Below are 23415 nucleotides of genomic sequence, written 5' to 3'. Positions count from 1 at the left end.
GTGCTGGACCACCTCAAGAGTGTCACAGGTCCCCTGCTGGACCCCCTGCAGTTTGCCTACCAAGCGAACAGGTCTGCGGATGATGCAGTCAACATGGGACTGCACTTCATCCTAGAACACCTCGACAGTGCAGGGACCTACGCGAGGATCCTGTTCGTGGACTTCAGCTCAGCGTTCAACACCATCATCCCTGAACTCCTTTCAACCAAGCTTCTCCAGCTCAGCGTCTCACCTGCCATCTGCCAGTGGATTTACAGCTTTCTGACGGGCAGGACACAGCAGGTCAGGCTGGGGGAGGCCACCTCATCCACACGCAGCATCAGCACTGGGGCGCCCCAAGGTTGTGTCCTCTCTCCGCTACTCTTCTCTCTCTACACGAACGACTGCACCTCAGCGAACCCGACTGTCAAGCTCCTGAAGTTTGCAGATGACACCACTGTCATCGGCCTCATCAAGGACGGTGACGAGTCTGCATATCGACAGGAAGCGGAGCGGCTGGAGCTGTGGTGCGGGCGACACAACCTGGAGCTGAACACGCTCAAGACGGTAGAGATGATCGTGGACTTCAGGAGGCATCCTTCGCCACAGCTGCCCCTCACGTTGTCCAGCTGCCTTGTGTCAACCGTCGAGACCTTCAAGTTCCTGGGAATTACAATCTCTCAGGACCTGAAGTGGGCGAACAACATCAACTCCGTCCTCAAAAAGGCCCAGCAGAGGATGTACTTCCTGCGGCTTCTGAGAAAGCACGGCCTGCCACCGGAGCTGCTGAGACAGTTCTACACAGCGGTCATCGAATCGGTCCTGTGTTCTTCCATCACAGTCTGGTTTGGTGCTGCTACAAAAAAGGACAAACTCCGACTGCAACGGACAATCAAAACTGCTGAAAGGATTGTCGGTACCCCCCTACCCACCATTGAGGACTTGCACGCTGCCAGAACTAAGACAAGGGCGTGCAAAATCCTCTCGGACCGTCTGCACCCCGGTCACCAGCTCTTCCAGCTCCTTCCCTCAGGTAGGCGCTACCGATCAACGCAAACTAGAACTAGTAGACATTCCAACAGCTTCTTCCCTCTTGCGATCAACTTCTTAAACACCTAACCTATAATTCCATTACAACAAGCTGGCAATTTTTTGACTTGAGTTCGTTGTCACATTTCTGTGGGGTTGGTACCACCTATTAATTTGCAAAACTCCTTCAAAAATCGTGAAACAAATTGGGGCCCCCTATCCAATACCACATTCTTGGGAAAACCATGAAACTTGTTTTATCATCAACTTGGCAGTTTCTTTAGCTGAGGGGAGTTTCGGCAGTGCAATGAAGTGTGCCATTTTAGAGAACCTGTCAACAACTGTGCGAATGGTGGTATTTCCTTTAGAGGCCGGTAATCGTGTCACAAAGTAAACGGAAATGTCTGACCAAGGACCTTGTGGTATTGGCAGGGGTCGCAATTCCCCAGAAGGATGTTGACGAGAGGGCTTGTTAGCAGCGCATACCTGGCAAGCATTGACGTAATTGATAACATCTCGTCTAACATTAGGTCACCAAAAGCGCTGTTCGACCACAGATTGCATTTTGGCATTACCTGGGTGACATACAGTCCTGTTAGTGTGAGCCCAGTGAATAACTCTTCCCCTTAAGGTCGGGACCACATAAAGCCTGTTTTCAGGGCAATCTTCAGGGCTAAGAGTGTTCTTAGAGCCTCTTTTACCGCAGTTTCAATGTCCCAAACAAAAGCAGAAATGAAACATGACTTGGGCAAAATAGTTTTAGGGTCAGAGAAAGAATTCTCTACACAGAAAATACGCAATAAAGCATCTGGCTTACCATTTTCAGAACCAGGTCAGTAGGATAACGTGAAATTAAATCTTGTGAAGAATTGAACCCATCTAACCTGCCTAGCATCTTTTAGCGGACTTGAGATACTCAAGGTTCTTGTGATCCGTCCATACTAAAAACGGGGTCTGAACCCTTTCTAGCCAGTGCCTCCACTTCAGCAAAGCCACCTTGACATCCAGCAGTTTACGGTCACCTATGTTGTAATTTCTCTCGGGTGGAGTCAGTTTTTTCGAGAGATAAGCACAAGGATGTAAATTACCATCCTTGAGACATTTCTAGGAGAGCACTGCTCCTATTCTGGCATTAGACGCATCAACTTCCACAACAAACCACTGTTTGGGATCTGGCAAAGTGAGGATGGGAGCGGAGGTAAAACTCGAGTTTAGTTTCTGAAAAGTTGACTGACAAAGCGGGTTCCACACAAAGGGTCTGTGTGGCGAGGCTATTGAACTGAAATTTCTAATGAACTTTCTGTAGAAATGTGCAAACCCTAAGAACCTTTGTATGTCCTTGTGTGACGTAGGAGTGGGCCAATTAGTCACGGCATCAACTGTGCAAGGGTCCATTTTGATTTCACCTGGAGCCAGCAAAAAATCCAGAAAAGAAACAGACGCCTTGTGGAACTCACATTTCTCAGCCTTGACATATAGGTCATTCTGCAGTAACTGCTGCTACACAGAGCCGACATGAATGATGTGAGTCTCCTCATCCGGGGAGAATATCAAAATTTCGTCCAAATATACAAAAACGTACAAATTCAACATGTCACGCAAGACATCATTGACAAAGTTCTGGAAAACAGCTGGAGCGTTAGTTAGTCCAAAAGGCATTACCAAATACTGTAGTTGTCTCGCCATGCTGCACTATTTGCATATACTGGCCACTCATCCCAGAGTAGCATCTGCTCCATTTGCACACTGATTGAGGACTATCTGTAACATTTGCACAACCAACATTGTCCCAGATGATCGCACTACTCGTCACTTTAAACCGCATACACTCCTTGAAGTCTCAGCGCCCTTTGCACAATGGTCATTGCACCGGACTATTGCAATATTAGTAATTCGAACTGCTCTAAATGCAAGCTTTGTAAAGTGTAGAGGGTAAAGAGTTATCCATGATCTTGTTAGTTGGAGAGCAAGGAGAGCCCTTATCAATAAAGCAGTATGGTGAGAGTGACCTATAAATAAAGTGTTGTAAAAACAGGTAAATAATGCAATAACAATGACTGGAAAGGGTCTTACATCAGTTTGGATCACATGCTATCAGGAGATTTGAAAAAAAAAATAGATTAAATTTTTTGTGTGATTTTAGTTTTCCGTCGCTTCGACATGAGTCACTAGCCTACATACAAATATTTACTGAAATGATGGCATTAGTACAATGTTAGGATTGGTAAGTGAAAGACTAGGCTTCGACAAATTCAGGTGAGGTCTCTGCAGGAAGTGAAATATTTAACATACATCTCATTTCAGACATGCCTGTTATTTGGAAAATAAATTTAACGCGTGAAAAATGAAATTGCTTTGGATATTTAAACATTTACAGAATGCCATTGGTGTTTTCATAGCATAATTCGGACTGTTAATACTGTTCCGGTTTGATCTGTATCATTCATTTCCTAAAAAGAGATCAGTGCCAAGATATTCTATACATACAGTATATTGTAAATGCAGTTGTCAAGTTCACGCTCAGTTTCTAATAAGGTGCTCTGAAAGGCACTTTGAACATGTAAGCATGTGTAGTAATGGTTAAAAATGTGTTTTCAAAGGCCGCTTTTCAACAATACTGTTCTTTACCTCTATAAAAGTGGGTCAACAACTTAAATACAGTAGGAAAATGCAGCTCCCTGGGTGACAACAGTTGAGAGCCACTGACTTAGAAAATACAAAGAACTCAGTTCCCCCAACATGCCTTTGAATGAGGAAGCAGTGTCTGGGGACCCTGAGGTTGACTGTCCTACCTCCAGAGTGCAGTTGGACAGCTTGAGGGGCAGCTGTGGCGAAGGATGCCTCCTGAAGTCCACGATCATCTCTACAGTCTTGAGCGTGTTCAGCTCCAGGTTGTGTCGGCCGCACCACAGCTCCAGCCGCTCCACTTCCTGTCGATATGCAGACTCGTCACCGTCTTTGATGAAGCTGATGACTGTGGTGTTGTCTGCAAACTTCAGGAGTTTGAAAGCCGGGTGCGTTGGTTGAGGTGCAGTCGTTCGTGTAGAGAGAGAAGAACAGTGGAGAGAGGACACAACCTTGGGGCGCCCCGGTGCTGCTGGTGCGTGTAGATGAGGTGGTGTCTGCCAGCCTCACCTGCTATGTCCTGCCTGTCAGGAAGCTGTAAATCCACTGGCAGATGGCATGCGAGACGCTGAGCTGAAGAAGCTTGGAAGAGAGGAATTCGGGGATGATGGTGTTGAACGCAGAGCTGAAGTCCACGAACATGTTTCTCGCATAGGTCCCCACGTCAGAGGTTTTCTAAGATGAAGTGCAGTCCCATGTTGACTGCTTCATCCGCAGACCTGTTTGGTCAGTAGGCAAACTGCAGGGGGTCCAGCAGAGGACCTGTGATGCCGTTCAAAGGACATCGTGACCACAGATGTCAAGGTGACAGGCCTGTAGTCATTCATACCCGAGATTGCAGGTTTCTTGGGGACTGGGATGATGGTGGAGCGTTTGAAACAGGATGGTACTTCACAAAGTTCCAGAGATTTATTGAAGATCTGTGTGAAGACTGGAGCAAGCTGGTCCATGCAGACTTTGAGGCACGATGGGGACACAAGGTGTGGGGCCGCTGCTTTTGTTGCTCTTTTTTTGTTTGAAGATGTGTCTCACATCCTGTTCGTGGATGGTCAACGAAGAAGTCGGGTGTGATTGTGTTCGGTGGTGCGGCTGGGTGGGTGCGGGGTGTGAAAGTGTCCTTTTCAAATCTGCAGTTGAAGGTATTCAAGTCGTTGGCTAGTGTGTTATTGTTCTCAGCTTGGGGTGATCGTCGCTTGTAATTGGTCAGCAATTGTAATGCATGTCAGACTGATTTAGAGTCGTTGGCGCTAAAATTTTTTTCCAACTTTGCTGCATAGTTTCTCTTTGTAATGTTAATTTCTTTAGTCAGCTGGTTTCTAGCGCAATTATACAGAGCCCTGTCCCCACTTCGATATGCATCCTCTTTAGCCTGGCAAAGTTGCTTAAGTTTGGCAGTGAAACACGGTTTGTTATTGAATGTGCGGAATGACTTTGTTTGGTACACACACATCTTCACAGAAACTGCTATAGGATGTGACAGTGTCTGTATATTCATCCAGGCTGCTAGCTGAATTTTTAAAGACACTCCAGTCTGTGCAGTCCAGACACCTTTGAAGTTCTATCTTTGTTTCGTTGGTCCACTTTTTCACTGTTTTCACCGTAGGCTTCGCAAATTTAAGTTCTTGCCTGTATGTTGGTATAAAGTGAATTAAGCAGTGATCAGAAGAGCACAGGGGCCTCATGTACAAAAGGTGCGTACACACAAAAACGTGGCGTCCGTTTTTTTCCAGTGGGTGAGGCTGGGAGAGGCCACCTCATCCACACGCAGCATCAGCACTGGGGCACCCCAAGGTTGTGTCCTCTCTCCGCTGCTCTTCTCTCTCTACACAAACGACTGCACCTCAACGCACCCGGCTGTCAAACTCCTGAAGTTTGCAGATGACACCACTGTCATCGGCTTCATCAAGGACGGTGACAAGTCTGCATATCGACAGGTGTGGCCGACACAACCTGGAGCTGAACACGCTCAAGACTGTAGTCTCTCAGGATCTGAAGTGAGGGATCAACATCAACTCCATCCTCAAAAAGGCCCAGCAGAGGATGCACTTCCTGCAGCTTCTGAGGAAGCATGGCGTGCCACAGGAGCTGCTGAGGCAGTTCGACACAGCAGTCATCGAATCAGTCCTGTGTTCTTTCATCACAGTCTGGTTTGGTGCTGCTACAAAAAAGGACAAACTCCGACTGCAATGGACGTTATGAAACTTGTGCAGCCACCCGAGGCTTCTGTAACGTAATTAATATCCAACTTCCCTCGTTCCTGTTTGGGCAAACAGTTGACTCATCCCCTGCAATCACGTAACTAGTATTGGAAAGTTGATAAGATTGAAATAAATAGTACAATCACCACACTAGGTCTTCCTTCTCAGTAACGCAAGATTCCTGCTAGATTGACAATTTAAAAATAGCTCTGGTACCGAATGATTCCTTATTATTACTATCCAAGTGTAAAAGAAGCGGCTTTCTTGCGTGTCGCTCAACTAACCACACGTCACTGCGCATAATTTTCCCCAGGTACCTTTAGAAGTCTGCAGGTGTCCTGCATTGCTTTCGCTAATATGCCGTAACTAACTGTTTGCCTACGTCCCCTAATTGCCAATATTACATCTGGCAAATTCTAAAGTCAAGTCACCCTCTACCACTACAGACCAGGCCTCTACCCCTTGCATTAATTAATCGATCCTATTGAAAATCTCTCCCTGGCCTTTGCAATACCACCCCCCTTGCATCCCACTTTTTATTACTCCAGCACAAAGTCAAGAGGATGGACCCCAAAAAGGACCTAGTATCACACCTCTACATAACTCGACAACTTCTGTATTTTAGTTCTCCTATTCAGCCAGCAATAGAGGTACAGTAGATGTTCTTGGTCCATCTATATTTACATGTGCGACGTAGGATGCTTGGTGAGGCATTTTCTAACAAAACTACGAGCAGAATCTTTGACAAAAGGTAGGTGAAATCAAGTCAGAGCTTTGCTCCGTTCTGACCTCTCTTCCAACCCCTACTGAAGTTTAATACAAATTGTGAAGTAGAAGCCCGTCTGGGGACTACATGACTTCATACTCCCATAATGGCAAAAATATTTCTTGCCATAATATCTCCCACAACCCTTTCGAGTGACTCTACAAACCCCGCTGACAAGGGAGACGTCTGACTCTAAGTAAAATCTAACCATCCTTTCACTGAAAACTCCTAAATATATGTATTTTATAGTCTTTACCCTTTATTTCTGTTCAAGGGCAGGTGAACTGCTTAATACCAATTACCAAATTACCTCAAGTGTGTCCCCAGCAACGATTGTGCTGCGGCAAGCTTCCGGTGACATTCAGCGGCTCACCGAACACACCGACACACTCAAAGCGGAACACTCCAAAGAGATGGAACAGTTGTACGGGCTCAAAACACAGATGGTAATCAGCGAAATCCCCAGACATTCAAAGCATTTTGTAGGGGGCCTATTCATGGCTGCCGCCTCCCTCGGCACATTGTTTAGCATAGGAACCTCCACGGTTAACGCCATCATCTTAAACACGGTTAAGAAACAAATTGGTGAACTCCAAACCGAAATTCCTAACGACGCAACATGGAGATACAAACCGCTAACCTCCAATCGTTAAGCGAGACACTCAAGGGCACTATCCTTGTCCTCAACACTTACAGTGTCATCCTGAACCAAACTAGACAGAGCATAAGTCAACTACTGCCGGTGGTCCAAACGGATTATGCTCACACACAGATTGTTGAAAAGCTCTGACAAACCCCATTAGCCCTGTCCAAGCCCATTCGGCTTTTTCTCTCGGGAGTTCCACTGTCCTGTATGTCAACCCTGATTTCCGAGAAGTAGCCTTCCTTGTTACTCTTCCAATTATCGACCGCAACATCTATCGCCTAAAAGACATAGCAACACATGTCCGAATCAGTACTCCCGCGTTAGTCGCCTATCACGATAGTAACCCTGCTCTGTATCTGGCGCCAAATTTGCACATGTGCATCCTCACCAAAGACATCCATTACCTGTCTCCCAGTAAGCCGTTCATCCGAAATGTAGCGGATGGGATTTGTGGCCTGAAGCACATGAAGGATGGGTCGCGGTGTAGAGCAGAAGCTACACCTCGCTACCAGGTTACTACTACTCATGCGGAAATTGTTGGGTCCAAGTGGCTAGTCAACATACCAGCCCTAAGCGCAACGCTGAGTTATGACCACCATGACACCACGACGAGACTCACCCTGCCAAATCAAACCATGTGGCTCGACATCCCCAAAGATGCCATTTTGCATATTGAGGACGTCGCCCTCTACCACCTGCCAACCAAAAATTGTGAGAGCGAAATAGAGTTTTCCAAATTTTTCAGACAGTACAAATTGGAAGTTGATCCTGAGACGCTTTAGTTTGAAGGAACTCAGGTGATTGGCATCACCCACAGTGAAAAAATTTTACGCGCTATTAGCACTGAGGACAGAACACCCGAGCTCCCACTCATGCATTCCTGGTCCGCAGCAGATAACATCTTAATTGCCCTGGTCAGTCTCGGTTACTGCATGACCTTCGGCATCGCCTACCTGCTCTACCGAAAGACTCACAACTCGCAGGGTCTTCTGAACCAGTGCTCAGGTGCGTGACCCAAAATTTTCCGTAGGAAAAGAACAACTGAACCCGAACCTAACCCCATACAGACAGGGGAGGAGGTCCTCCTTGACCTAAATTGTCCCCTGGACCTCACTACCCCCTTTTGAATCTAGACTAGGATTCAGCTCTCCCCAAGATTAGAACCTCTACTTGGCACCTTCCCTCTCCTTGATTGATTTATCGTGTTCCACTCCCGACCGCTGTTCCCCCTACGTGCCAAGTTGGAGCGAGCTACCTTTTCTCTTTCTTTCTCCCCCGTAGAGCCGTGCTGAGTTCTCCTCTTGTTTTTCTTGTATTGTTTTTTTGTGTGATTTTTACTGAGAACTCTACACCTAGGTAATGCTCGCCCTTAGTTTTAGCTACGCCCAATGCCCAGTGCCATCTTTGAATGAGAGGTCGCCTACATACGCCATCGAGCCGGATCCAGCCGCCGAAGGGGGGATATGTAGCGGACATACCACGCAAAAGATGCCACCCGGCACCCCAGCCTCGCACTACCGCCGCTCCCCGCCGAGGTAGACTGTAACTCCAGAGTCACACGCAGACTCTAAACGGAGACAAGACACTGACATTTGTTTTGCCATGCCGACGCTAAGTGAATCACGTCCGCCTGAGACTTCAAAGGGGAGACCCACGGATGCTGGGTTCGCCACCGAACGCTAAGTTAATTAACTCCCCACCAGCGACCTGCAGCGACGCCTCCACATCCTCCTGATCTTAAATCCAATAATTAATATTTTATTCCACTGGTTTTAAACCACAAAATAATCCTAGAATGGAAAAATAACGCCAAAAGACAGTCCAGCCCCTCGGTGTTCACGAAGGTGGTAGAAAAGGAGGTGCGGTAAACCCCCCGTTTGATCCGCTCTGGCCATAAAAGGGGCCGAAGCTGGGAGAAGTTCAGAAGTTTTGGGAGTCTTGTTGCAGAACCCATTTTGGTCACTCCGACCAACCCGCCGACGACCGCGCCAGGCAGGACGCCCACCTCACCTGAGGTTGCAAGGACACATCGGACGATCCCCGGCTGCAGCTTCTTGCAAGCGCTCCGAGCCACCCTGCTTGGGCGCCCGAACTCAGTTTGAGGGAACGGAGGCGGATGCAACGCGGCCGCTCCAAACGACACCCGAGAGACGTCCTGCCTGTGAACTCGTTGGCCTCCGGCTGCTCCTGTTTTTCCATTACTACTACTAAAAGTACGTATTAGTGCATATTTGGGTTTATATTAACGAGACCAGGAGTCCTCAGATATATGCATTCACTACACGCCCATTCTGCTCATCTCATGTCACAAATCCCTTCCTTCGCCAATGTTCATAGATATCAAGGTGTCTGCCGCTGACATGCGCAGTATCGGACATGGCGCCACAGCGATCTCCTGGAGAAAAGTCCCACACAAAACTTGCAATGGGAGATACTCACATGCATTTTAATCTTCCGGCGTGCGCTAGAGCGGAACCAGCTTTAAACACAGCAATTGTGTGCATAGTTCCCGGGGTTCATCAACCGCCTTAGTTCCCGGTTCCGCTGCGAGGAACCTTTCGGGTGACTCATGCCCGTCTTGATGCTGAGGCGGTCCACGTGAACAGTAATGAGGTGGTGGCCAATCTTGGCTAACGTCCACTTGCAGTAGAGACAATGATTTCGCTTGTCAAATACTCTACCAGCAACCTGTGGACAGCATGGCACCAACAGGCCGTGCGCCGTCAAATCATTCGACGATTCTTCCATTGTACACTTTTTGCAAACAAAAGCTTTCATTTGGCTCAGGGTCTCATGCAGGGTATAGGTCGTTACACCAGGGTGCGTGGTTTGATCCCACGACACAGTGAGCAAACCATCTCTCTGGGTGATGATAAAGCCTGTCTTTTCTTTTTCCCTTCTTAATGGGTCAGGGGCATTGGAAAATGTGTGGACATCCAGGGGACCATATTAAGGCTTGTTCGAGAGTGGTGGCGGTACCCTCATTGCCACAAATGTCAGAACACGCACACTCTCTCTCACACACCCATACACGCACACACATGCACACAGAGTGATGTTGTTGGACCTGAAGTCACGCAGTTAGTTCATTGTTAGCATCTGCTCCATACTCCTTGCCTGTGCTTTTATTTTGTATGCGTGAGTTTGACTTTTTTTCAGTTTAATAATTATATATATATATTTTTTCATTTTCCTCGAGTGGCAGTGGATATGATGCTTGCTCATCAGTCAAATTTTGCCTCACAACACAAAGCAACAAAATTTACCGACAACTTGTAACTTTGTGGCACTAACTAGAAAGTCCAGGTACCACTGTAGTTATGACATGTGAAGTGCATTGCCTGCATGTGTTTTTTAGTTGTCTGCATGGTCTAATGCATGCAACACAATATCTATCGCAGAGTGACAATTACATTTTTCAGGCATTAAAATTAGTATAGGAAAATTAAACAAAATATGACTCATGAAAGACCCCAAAAAATTTCAAGATTGCATTATATTTCCAAAAAATTGTTTATTATTACAAAAGTTACAAAGTTAAAAGAAATCATTTATGTCACAGAAAAATAAGCCCCCACTCCAAAAAAAATCAAATTAATGGACTTGCTGATGAAGTTAATCAATGGTTGATCATTCTCACTGTGTTCATTGAATAATAAATAATCCATCATTGTTTTTATGACTACATATTTGAAAGGCAAAAAATGAATATAACATCACTAATAAAGATCCAATCCTATCAGTCATCTTTGGTCCTAAATGAAAACTTCTGTACAACTGAAATCTTGTGAGTGAGTGTAATCAATCTACAAAATATTAAAAAATACTGTATAGTGCATTTTCAATGTATTCAGAACTCTCTATTCAGTAATATGTGAAAAAACAATATAAATAAAATGTACAACTTTTACAATTAGAACAGACAACAGTGCTAACAGTGCTGCACTCTAGAAAAATCCACAACCTCACCAAAGCAATGACACGATTTCCAGTGCTGAACCACAGAGTCAAAAAAATTTTTTTGGTTTTTGTTTTTATGCCATTTGTGATTCAAACCATTGCAGTTTAAGCAGATTAGTATTTTTGTTTTTAGATTTTACCACCATTCGGCATGGTCATGCAGCTGAACAGGACAGGTATAAAAAAAAAAAAAAAAAAAAAAAAAGATCAGTATTTTTTTATGTTTGTATTTAGATTTTAGTCGTAACAAACCTTTATCCATATCTAAGAACCCTGAAGTTTATATTGGACATGAAATAAGATGACATTCTGTTTGAGGAAGGTTAAGACGATTGGGAATGTTGAATGACTTGTACCCTGTGCATAATCTCAATTTGGTTGAAACGGCTGCTTCTCCAGCACATGGAATAATTGACAGAGGCTATCTACCCTGAAGATCAAAAGGGACAGTATGAATCAATGCACTGATTGCAATTTGGGGGATTTATTACTAACTACATTTATTTTGTAAGCTTTCTTGTATCGATAAAGTAGGATGTACAGTGCCATGAAGAAGTATTTGACCCCTTCTCAAATTATTACTGTAATTCCTTGTGTATAATGCGCATCCCCCCCCCCCCCCCAAAAAAAATTTCAGAACTCAATGGTGCGCATTATACATTAGGTACAGGGGAAAATGAAAAAAAACATTCCAATTTTATTAATGTATGCCGCCATCTAGAGGTTATAAATAAGCTGTAGACTTCCATTACAATATGCCACCGCCACCTAGAGGTTATGAGAAAGGCGTACCGCACCTAGAGGTTATGAGAAAGGTGTACACTTTGATTGAACCCCGCTCCTCAGAACTGTGAGGCTGACACTCTAACCAGTCGGCCACCGTGCCGCTCAGTCCAATAATATATGATTATATATCGTGACAGGATACCAACATGGACCCAGCAACACCGGAAGGGTTGAGGGAAGCGCTCGACCACTACGGCGCTCACATAGGAAGACAGGACAAAGCTCTCCGCGAGATCACGGACACAAACCTTCCGTGAGTATTCCTCCCGAGCTCTCAGCCTCCGACCAACCCCTCCTCTCATACAAAGAGCCTCACGTCCCTCCTCCCGAACCTTACTCTGGGGACCTAGGGTCTATTTCTATTTAACTGTTCACTAGTATTCGATATGCAACCACTGAGTTATCCCAGGGACAAATCCAAAATCGCTTTCATAATCTACCTCCTGCATGGAAGAGCTGCTAAATGTGCTACCGCACTTTGGCACCATTCTTCACCAGCACGAGCATCCTGCAAATCATTTTCGGCAGAACATAAGAATGTCTTTGATCACCCTGTTAAGGACAGGGAAGCCACTACAATAAAGCGGCCATTCCCCTCACCAGTCTCACCTCCACCAGATTTCCATTTCAGTGAACCCCGGCATCATCTCAAGCTTTCGAATGCCTGAAGGAGCTTTTCACCAGCACCCCCATCCTGAGACACCCCGACCCTGCTCTCCAGTTCGTTGTGGAGGTTGATGCCTCTGACACGGGAGCTGGGGCCGTCCTCTCTCAGCGGGATCCCGTCGCCTGTCACCATCCGAACACAATTATAACGTAGGAAATCGTGAGCTGCTAGCCATTGTCTGGGCTCTGGAAGAGTGGAGGCATTGGCTGGAGGGGAACGTTTCTCCGTTTATTATATGAACTGACCACGAGAACCTCACCTATCTCCGTTCCGCCAAGCGGCTTAACCACCAGCAAGCTCGTTGCGCCCTATTCCTCAGTCGATTCAACTTTAGCCTCTCCTTCCGCCCTGGGTCTCGTAACCGCAAGCCGGACGCCCTCACTCGCATTTACTCACCCCCCTCCAACTTGGTGGAAGCAACCCCATCCTTCCCTCCTCCTGCTTTATTGAGGCTGCCACGTGGAAGATCGAACAAGTTGTTAAGAAGGCTCAGAGAACCCAACCCGATCCCAAGACTGGACTACCAAACCGTCTCTGCATGCCCAATTCTTCCCGCTCAGAACTACTTTAGTGGGCCCATAACTCCAAACTTACCCGTCATCCTGGAATCACCCATGCCATTCAATTTATTCAACAAGACTTCAGGTGGCCCAGTCTGGCTAAAGACACCCAAGAGTTCGTCCTACCCTGCCCCATCTGTGCCCAGAGTATGGCTTCGCACCAATCTCCTGCGCCCCTTATCCATTCCGCGCCACACTTGGTCCCACATTTCCCTGGACTTCGTTACCGGCCTACTCCCATCTCAAGGTAACACCATCATCCTTACCATCATAGATCATTTCTCCAACTGTGTCCATTATGTACCCCTTCCCAAGTTGCTCTCTGCTTTTGAGACTGCTAACCTCCTCGTCCTTCATGTATTCAGACTTCACGGCATCCCTATTGACATTGTCTCGGACGAGGTACTCAGTTCTCCTCCCAGGTCTCGAAGGAGTTCTGCAAGGTGGTGGGCACGGCAGCCAGTTTTTCTTCTGGCTACCACCTCCAATTCAACGGCCAGACGGACCGGGCGAATTAAAACCTGGAGTCCGCTCTTCGCTGCGTTGCTGCACGCAATCCCGCCTCCTGGAGCACCTTTCTCCCATGAGTGGAATATGCGCACAACTCCCTCACCAGCTCCGCCACAGGTATGTCTCCCTTTATGGCATGTTACACTTTCCAAACTCTTATGTTTAAGGAACAGGAGCAAACAGTGGCGGTTCCCACAGTGAGTGAGCATCTTTGACGTGTCCAATCTGTGTGGAAGGATGTTAGGACTGCTCTAACTCATTCAGCGAAGAAAAATAAGCGGTTGGCGGATCTTCATCGCTCTCCCATGCCAGAATACAAGGTAGGTCAGATGGTTTGGCTCTCTTCCCCTGACGCCCCTCTCCAAACTGAATCCCGTAAGCTCACTCCACACTTCATTGATCCCTTTCCTAACATTAAAATCATCAATGCCACCTCAGTACAGTTAAAACTTTCCCTATCTCTCAAGATTCATCCGACATTTCATATTTCTCTGCCTTAACTGAAATTAAGCAGCAATAATGCAGATGTCAGAATGTAACCGTAGACAATTGGTTGTATGGAATACACCGAGCGAACTAAACGTAATATTGTGTTTACAGTATTGATATTGATTTATTTTCTTTGACTTGTCAGCTGAGCCTTTTGAGTTCTGATGATTTTTGTATTAGTTTTCTCGTTACAAACCCCAATTCCAATAAAGTTGGGATATTATGTAAAACGAAAATAAAAACAATACAATGATTTGCAAATCTTTTACACCCTATATTCACTTGAATACACTACAAATACAGTACAAGATATTTAATGTTCAAAATGATGAATGTTATTGTTTTTTGCAAATATTCTCTCATTTTGAATTAGATGCCTGCAACACGTTCCCAAAAATCTGGGACAGGGGCAACAAAAGACTAGGAAAGTTGAATAATGCTAGAAAAACAAAAACACTTGTTTGTAACATTCCACAGGTGAACAGGTTAATTGGAAACAGGTGAGTGTCATAATTGGGTATAAAATGACCTTCCCTGAAAGGCTCAGTTGTTCACAAGCAAGCATTGTGCAAGGTTCACCACTTTTTGAACAAATGCGTGAGCAAATAGTCCAACAGTTTCAGAACAACGTTTCTCAACGTACAATTGCAAGGAATTCAGGGATTTAATAATCTACGGTCCATAATATTGTCAAAAGATTCAGAAAATCTGGAGAAATTTCTGGATGTAAATGGCAAGGCCAAAAATCTAATCGAAAGCCTGTGACCTTCGATCCCTCAGACGGCACTGTATTAAAAACCAGCATCATTGTGGAAAGGATATTGCCACATGGGCTCAGGAACACTTCAAAAAAAACATTGTCAGTTAACATAGTTCGTTGCTACATCTACAAATGCAAGTTAAAACTCTACCATGCAAAGCAAAAGCCATATATCAACAACACCCATAAACGCTGCTGGCTTCTCTGGACCCAAGGTCAACTGAGATGAACTGATGGAGAGTGGAAAAGTGTTCTGTGGTCTGACGAGTCCACTTTTCAAATTGTTTTGGGAAATCATGGACGTAGTGTCCTTAGGGCCAAAGATGAAAAGGACCATCCAGATTTTTATCAGCACAAATTTCAAAAGCCAGCATCTGGTATGGGAGTGTGTTAGCAGCCATGGCATGGGTAACTTGCACATCTGTGAAGGCACCATTAATGCTGAAAGGTACATACAGGTTTTGGAGAGAGAGATGCTGCTATCCTGCTAATGTCTTTTTCAGGGACCTCCCTGCTTATTTCAGCAAGACAATGCCAAGCCATGGTCTGTACGTGTTACAACAGTGTGGCTTCATGGTAAAAGAGTGTGTGGGCTAGACTGGCCTGCCAGCAGTCCAGACATGTCTTCCATTGAAAATGTGTGGCGCATTATGAAGGGTAAAATATAACAATGGAGATCCTCGACTTAAGTTGTACATCAAGCAAGAATGTGAAATAATTCCACCTCCAAAGCTTGAACCATTAGTGTCCTCAGTTCTCAAACGCTTGTTGAGTGTTGTTAAAAACAAAAGGTGATGTAACTTGCCCCTGTCCCAGCTTTTTTGGAAGGTGTTGCAGGCATCAAATTCAAAATTAGTGAAGAGTAGCTAGAAAACAAGTTTTTCAGTTTAAACAAATATGTTGTTTTTATTTGATTCAATTTAAAATATGTTGAAAAGGATTTGCAAATCATTGTATTCTGTTTAATTTACATTTTACATAATGTCCCAAGCGACACGGTGGACGACTGGTTAGAGCATCAGCCTCACAGTTCTGAGGACCCGGGTTCAATCCCCGGCCCCACCTGTGTGGAGTTTGCATATTCTCCCCGTGCCTGCGTGGGTTTTCTCCGGGCACTCCGGTTTCCTCCCACATCCCAAAAACATGCATTAATTGGAGACTCTAAATTGCCCATAGGCATGACTGTGAGTGCGAATGGTTGTTTGTTTCTATGTGCCCCGCGATTGGCTGGCAAACAGTTCAGGGTGTACCCCGCCTCCTGCCCGATGACAGCTGGGATAGGCTCCAGCACGCCCGCGACCCTAGTGAGGAGAAGCGGCTCAGAAAATGGATGGATGGATGGATAATGTCCCAACTTCATTGGAATTGGGTTCTGTATTTAGAATTATAGGACCAATAAACAATTAAATCCATCCATCCATTTTCTGAGCCGGGTCCTCAGAACTGTGAGGCTGATGCTCTAACCAGTTGTCCACCGTGCCGCCACAATGAAATCCAGGGAATCAAAATCCGAAATTAAGTTAAATTAACCACACGGCTCCATGAATCTGGTTAATTTCCCTGCCTTTTGAATTCATCAGCACTCGGCTGATTGTTAAAATGCTCCTCATGAGAGCAGATTGAGTGGCAAATCAGAAGAAAACAGGGTTGCACATGTCCTCAAAACATTTTGATGTTTGCTGCTTTATTCATACATTAGTAAGTCAATGTCAATACTGTACGTTTCTTTATATTATATATTATTGTTTATATCTTTATAAACAAAGTGAATGCAATAACAGCTTTTCCTCGTCTTTCTTAGAGAAGACTTTGTAAACACTCAACTGGAAATGTTTTTGAGGTTTGAGGTGATGGTACAATAATTTGCTGCAAAACCTCTAGTTTCTGCTATTCATAGACACGTGGAGTAAATTAATTGCATTTCACATCATTTGCAGTCCTAAAGAATGAACACTGCAGATGTTCAACATTAGAATCAATGTCTGGCCATATACAATAGCTCCATTTTTAGTCAAGCAATTTTAATATCCTAACCGTATATTGATTATCAGGCAGCATATTTGGTGGATACAAATATAAACATTCTAGTGACTGAATAGTGCTTTCCAAAAATGTCATATCCGATCAGCACACATAACTAGCACCTTAGAAATCTCAAGTGAAGTTCATTTTTTAACCTGGTAATTATTGCGTCATTTAGTTTATTCCTTCTCTGCACACTAGCACTTTAAATTGTGTTCTTGCAGTGCGAGTTTTAGCTCAGACATACAACAAGGAAAACAAGCCAACCTTGATTGACAGTCACTCAAACTGAATCACAGACGACATTCTTACTGTATGTCTAAATAGCCGTCATATGTCAATAGTATGTCCACCTTTCTGTCTTTATGAGATGTACAGTAGAGTAAACCCTCGTTTATCGCGGGGGTTACGTTCCCTAGGTGGGTGTGCTCTGCTTGAATGACGTGAACAACAGCCCATGTGGACATGGTGTGAACAGGTGATTTCTGCCTTAAAGCATTGGCACTGTTCCTGATGGTTCTACCAATGGAGGCAGCGAAGCATTACGGGAACCCAGAATTTATTGCGGTGATGTTTTTAACTTCAGTATTGTAGTTGTAGAAAGTCAAGCTAAACCTTGCTCTTTACTTGTATTTGTTCCTCTCAATATTGTTATGAGTGTGTGCATTAGCCATTCGTCGGGCTAAGGTTGGTATTTGTGAATTTATTTAATAAAACTCTGACGGTGCCTTGAGTTTTAAACAGTGGCTTTCCGGTCAGGTTCTTTGTATCCTCACGCAATTTGGTGACTTACCAAACGTATGAGTTGAGATTACTCAAGTTTCTTTTTCTGACAAGAATAAGAGCCCCATTGACTTTATGAGTCTTTGCTGCCACATTAAAATCATAGTCTATGAAGTATCAGAGATGTGCAGGTGAGCAACTGCATGACACTGACCTATAAAAAAAAAAAAAAATCTGGCATGCACTGAATCCGCTATAAGTGAACCGCGATATATTGAGGGATTACTGTATTTGTGGCTGAAAAACCTACTCAGAATTGTGCAATATTTAGGCAAAATTATGGAAAAACAAGGTGCTGTGGTGGGAGGTGATTGTTGGTTCAAGTCTTTGTGATAAATTCTTATAGTATTACTTTTTGTACTTTGATAAAGAGTCAAGGAGTTCTGTCAAGAACAACATCAGTATTGCACACTTTAACAAGGATTACAATTGAAATGCATTTTAAAACAAAGCAAAATTAAACTATAGATAATCTCCTAATGTGCCAATAGAAAATGCACCTTTTGGAGGTTTCCTCCATATAGAATAATAATGAGTATACCCTGTTTCCAAGTCTAAGTAGAAGGAAATGTGAATTATGTACACACCATGGCAAAAAAAAAAAGTCAACACTTCACTTTTTGTTCTTTTTAAAGAGAAAAACATTGCCATAGTGTGCAGGTGACTCAGTCATTAATGGTAAAAACATTATTTTCAATTCATTTCATATATTTTCAGTAGCTCATTTGAAAAAAACAAGAGATATTGCTATTGTTGTTTTTTGCATTTCTTCCTCTACTTGGTGCCCACGATCTTTTTTTCCCCACTGGTTGCAGCTGCAGGAATCTGATAGATGTCCATTTATTCTGATTCAAACCAGGTTCCATTTCATACAACATTTCTATATTTGTTCTGATCAGACCTGAACACCTGTACTTTGAAGCTGCAACATCTGGGATATCATTATTTGAATGCTGTTCATCATCTTTTTCTGATGGTCCACCAGTGTGATACCCAACCTCGTGACATCCCTGGAAGACAGGACAATACATCAGTTAGTGCAATTAAATGTTAATTATGGAGAACCGAAATTAGATTTGCCAACTTGCCAATCACACAACAATCATCACACAATTTTGCTGTCTCGGTTGTAAACACATTGTGACAAACTGTATGCACATTTACATAAGGGTCATTTTCCTTTAATTTGATCAATAACCGTAAAGACATGCATGGCCTGCTTAATTTCCTTTTGAAAATGTATTAATTTTACTGATATGAGTATTTGAATTATTGGCAGTTGTTATCCATCAAAAGGCCATAATTGTTTCAAAAATATATTCTGAAGTAATATTTTTCACATTTTTAATGCCAAAAGTCTTCACTGTTAGGTGCCCAAAACCAACTTTCATGATTTTCAACATGTTTTTGGAATATGATGTAACGGACATGCTCTCGCCAGATGGCACCATGACCCCCAATCTCGGACAGGGCGGCATCCCTGTCTCCGCTCCCCCACTGAGACAGACGGTCACGGGGATGTCTGGCTTATCTCACATGGACGCTAAATGAATTACCAGCCAGTCTGAAAGAGCTCATCAAAAGCAGAGACCAGAAATCCTGACTTCTTACCTGGACTTTAAATTAATTAACAGTTATCCCAGAAACCTGGACTCCCAGTCACCAGAAGACCCCCTGTGTGTGCAGGGTTCAAGATACCGACCCGAAAAGTTTGAAAATCCGCTGGTCCCGCATGCCAAGATAAAAGTTCAAAGGACCATTTTCCCTTTTGAAATGCAACTCAAGACCTCTGGGACAATTGATGAAGCCCAGCGACACCCACTGGCGGTGGAGGGTCACTGCCAACGGCAACAGCACTCAGAACCAGCGTCACCGAATTTGAATGTGTGACATTTTTAAGAACTGCTCCCAGGGCCTACCACCACACCAATATCACTAGCGATTGTATTTCTCCGAATTTGAATGTCTGTCGGCAAACATGCAAACTTTGGGCTGACGTCACTTCTGTTGGCAACTTATTCCATTTGTGTGCAGCATAATAGCTAAATGCTGCTTCACCATGTTTGCTTTGGACTCTGTGCTCCACTATTTGACCTGAGTCTGTCGATCTCAGTGCCCTACTTCCATAAGCATTTCATTCATATATTCAGGACTTAAACCGTTTAGTGATTTATAGATAGTGAAAACAGAGAAAAACAGAGAAAAAGTGTACCAATGAAGCAAAGATAGAACTTCAAAGCTGTTTAGACTGCACAGACTGGAGTGTCTTTGAAAATTCAGCTGGCAGCCTTGATGAATATACGGACACTGTCACATCCTATATCACTTTATGTGAAGAGGTTTGTGTACCAACAAAGTCATTTTGCACATTCAACAACAAGCCGTGGTTCACTGCCAAACTTAAGCAACTTCGCCAAGCTAAGGAGGACGCATATGTAAGCGGGGACAAGGCCCTGTATAATCGAGCTAGAAACCTGCTGACTAAAGAAATTAACATTGCAAAGAGGAACTATGGAGCAAAGTTGGAAAAACAGTTTAGCGCTAACGACTCTAAATCAGTCTGGCATGCATTCCAATCGCTGACAAATTACAAGCGACGATCCCCCCAAGCTGAGAACAAAACGACTTGAATACCTTCTACTGCAGATTTGAAAAGGACACTTTCACACCCCACACCCACCCGGCCGCAACTCCGACCACTATCACACCTCTGATTTCTGCGTTAACCATCCGCAAACAGGATGTGATACGCATCTTCAAACAACAAAAGATTAACAAAGTGGCAGACCCAGACGATGTGTCCCCATCCTACCTCAAAGCCTGCGTGGACCAGCTCGCTCCAGTCTTCACAAAGATATTCAATAGATCTCTGGAACTTTGCGAAGTACCATCCTGTTTCAAACACTCCACCATCATTCCTGTCCCCAAGAAACCTACAAGCCCGTCGCCTTGACATCTGTGGTCATGAAGTCCTTTGAACGTCTCGTCCTGGACCACCTCAAGAGCGTCACAGGTCCCCTGCTGGACCCCCTGCAGTTTGCCTACCGAGCGAACAGGTCTGCGGATGATGCAGTCAACATGGGACTGCACTTCATCCTAGAACACCTCGACAGTGCAGGGACCTATGCGAGGATCCTGTTCGTAGACTTCAGCTCAGCGTTCAACACCATCATCCCTGAACTCCTTTCCTCCAAGCTTCTCCAGCTCAGCGTCTCACCTGCCATCTGTCAGTGGATTTACAGCTTCCTGACGGGCAGGACACAGCAGGTGAGGCTGGGGGAGGCCACTTTATCCACACGCAGCATCAGCACTGGGGCTCCCCAAGGTTGTGTCCTCTCTCCACTGCTCTTCTCTCTCTACACGAACGACTGCAACTCAGCGCACCCGGCTGTCAAACTCCTGAAGTTTGCAGATGACACCACTGTCATCGGCCTCATCAAGGACGGTGACGAGTCTGCATATCGACAGGAAGTGGAGCGGCTGGCGCTGTGGTGCGGCCGACACAACCTGGAGCTGAACACGCTCAAGACTGTAGATAATGATTGTGGACTTCAGGAGGCATCCTTCGCCACAGCTGCCGCTCACACTGTCCAGCTACCTTGTGTCAACCGTCGAGACCTTCAAGTTCTTGGGAATTACAGTCTCTCAGGACCTGAAGTGGGCGACCAACATCAACTCCGTCCTCAAAAAGGCCCAGCAGAGGATGGACTTCCTGCAGCTTCTGAGAAAGCACGGCCTGCCACAGGAGCTGCTGAGGCAGTTCTACACAGCGGTCATCGAATCAGTCCTGTGTTCTTCCATCACAGTCTGGTTTGGTGCTGCTACAAAAAAGGACAAACTCCGACTGCAACAATCAAAACTGCTGAAAGGATTGTCGGTACCCCCCTACCCACCCTTGAGGACTTGCACACTGCCAGAACTAAGACAAGAGCGTGCAAAATCCTCTCGGACCCTCCACATCCCAGTCACCAGCTCTTCCAGCTCCTTCCCTCAGGTAGGCGCTACCGATCAATGCAAACATTCCAACAGCTTCTTCCCTCTTGCAATCAACTTCTTAAACACCTAACCTACAATCCATTACAACATGCTGGCATTTTTTTTTTGACTTGAGTTTGTTGTCACATTTCTGTGGGCCCAATTATACTTTACTCGTGCACTCACTGTAGTAGTCTCGCCATGCTGCACTATTTGCATATCTGTTTTTGATCAATACTGGCCAGTCATGCCAGAGTAGCATCTGCTCCATTTGCACTCTGAGGAGTATCTGCAACATTTGCACAATCAATATTGTCCCAGATTATCGCACTACTCGTTTGAAGTCTTGGCGCCCTTTGCACAATGGTCATTGCACCGGACCATTGCAATATTAGTCTTTCAAACTGTTCTAAATGCTAGAGGACTGCATCTTTTTGCACACAAAAAAGTACCGTCATTACCAGATAACTATCAACCCTTTATTGCTCAGTGACTGTTTTTTTTGTCAATGTCTTTATGTCTCAAAAGTGTTCGCTGTCAATTGACTGTCTGTTGTCGTACTAGAGCGGCTCCAACTTCCGGAGAGAAATTCCTTGTGTGTTTTTTGGACAAATAAAGATGATTGTGATTCTGATACCAGTAGCAGAACTTTAAAATCTATTTTAAAGCTGACTGGAAGCCAGTGTAAAGACTTTAGAATTGGAGTAATATGCTCTTTGTTCTAGTCAGAACCCGAGCCGCAGCATTCTGAATGAGCTGCAGCTGTTTAATGCTCATTTTAGGGAGTCCAGTCAGAAGACCATTACAATTGTTAAGTCTACTTGGGATAAAAGCATGGATGAGCTTCTCCTGGTCTGCTTGACACATGCAAGCCTTCACTCTGGATATGTTCTTCAGATGGTAAAAGGCCGTTTTAGTAATTGATTTGATATGACTGTTGAAAGTCAGGTCGGAATCTATCAGAACACCAAGGTTTCGGACTTGGTCTTTGGTTTTTAAAGAGAGTGACTCCAGGTATTTACTAACAGCAATTCTCTTTTATTTATTGCCAAAAGCACTAATCTCAGGTTTGTTGTGGTTTAATTGAAGAAAATTTTGGATCATCCAATTATTTCTGTTTTAGACAGTGACACAACACCTCAATTGAACTGTAGTCATCTAGAGACACTGCTAGATACTGTCATCTGAATAGCTATGATAGTCAAAATTAAAGTTTGACCCAAGGGTAGCATATACAGGCTGAACAGGAGGGGTCCAAGAACTGACCCTTGAGGGACTCCATAGGTCATTGCCATTCGATGAGACTGAATACTTCCAATGGTTACAAAATAACTCCTTTCATCCAGGTAGGACCTGAACCATTTAAGGACTGTTCCATTTAGTCCTACCCACGTTTCCAACCTTTTCAGCAGTATATTATTATCTACCATATCAAAAGCCTCACTGAGGTCCAACAAGACCAGAATTGACACCTTTCCCGAGTCAGTATTCAACCTTATATCTTTGAGCACTTTGATAAGAGCAGATTCTGTACTGTGATGAGTTCGGAACCCTGATTTAAATTTGTCAAAAAGTCCATTTAAGTTCAAGAAATTGCTGAGTTGATTAAAAATAACTTTCTCAACAATCTTGGCTATGAAAGGGAGATTTGAGATGGGTC

General features: G+C 44.6%; 1 protein-coding gene across 6 annotated transcripts in view; it reads right to left on the bottom strand.

Moving 5' to 3' along the window:
• epha7 (eph receptor A7) overlaps positions 1–23415 on the bottom strand; it is a 118684-nt gene that overhangs the window by 5641 nt on the left and 89628 nt on the right. For 3 of the 6 annotated variants that reach the window (XM_061703898.1, XM_061703903.1, XM_061703904.1), the window contains one exon: positions 17945–18790. The exons of 1 other annotated variant lie outside the window; for it this stretch is intronic. In XM_061703898.1, the coding sequence (XP_061559882.1) occupies positions 18676–18790 (115 nt within the window). In that variant the 3' untranslated portion in view covers positions 17945–18675. Of the gene's footprint in view, positions 1–17944; positions 18791–23415 lie in introns of those variants that run through there. 2 more of the 6 variants (XM_061703899.1, XM_061703901.1) reach the window with 2 other exon arrangements.

This window comes from Phycodurus eques, chromosome 18 (assembly GCF_024500275.1).
Source record: "Phycodurus eques isolate BA_2022a chromosome 18, UOR_Pequ_1.1, whole genome shotgun sequence".
Classification (NCBI taxonomy): Eukaryota; Metazoa; Chordata; class Actinopteri; order Syngnathiformes; family Syngnathidae; genus Phycodurus; species Phycodurus eques.
Note: the sequence above shows the minus strand (reverse complement) of the source record. Positions and strands in the feature narration are given on the sequence as shown.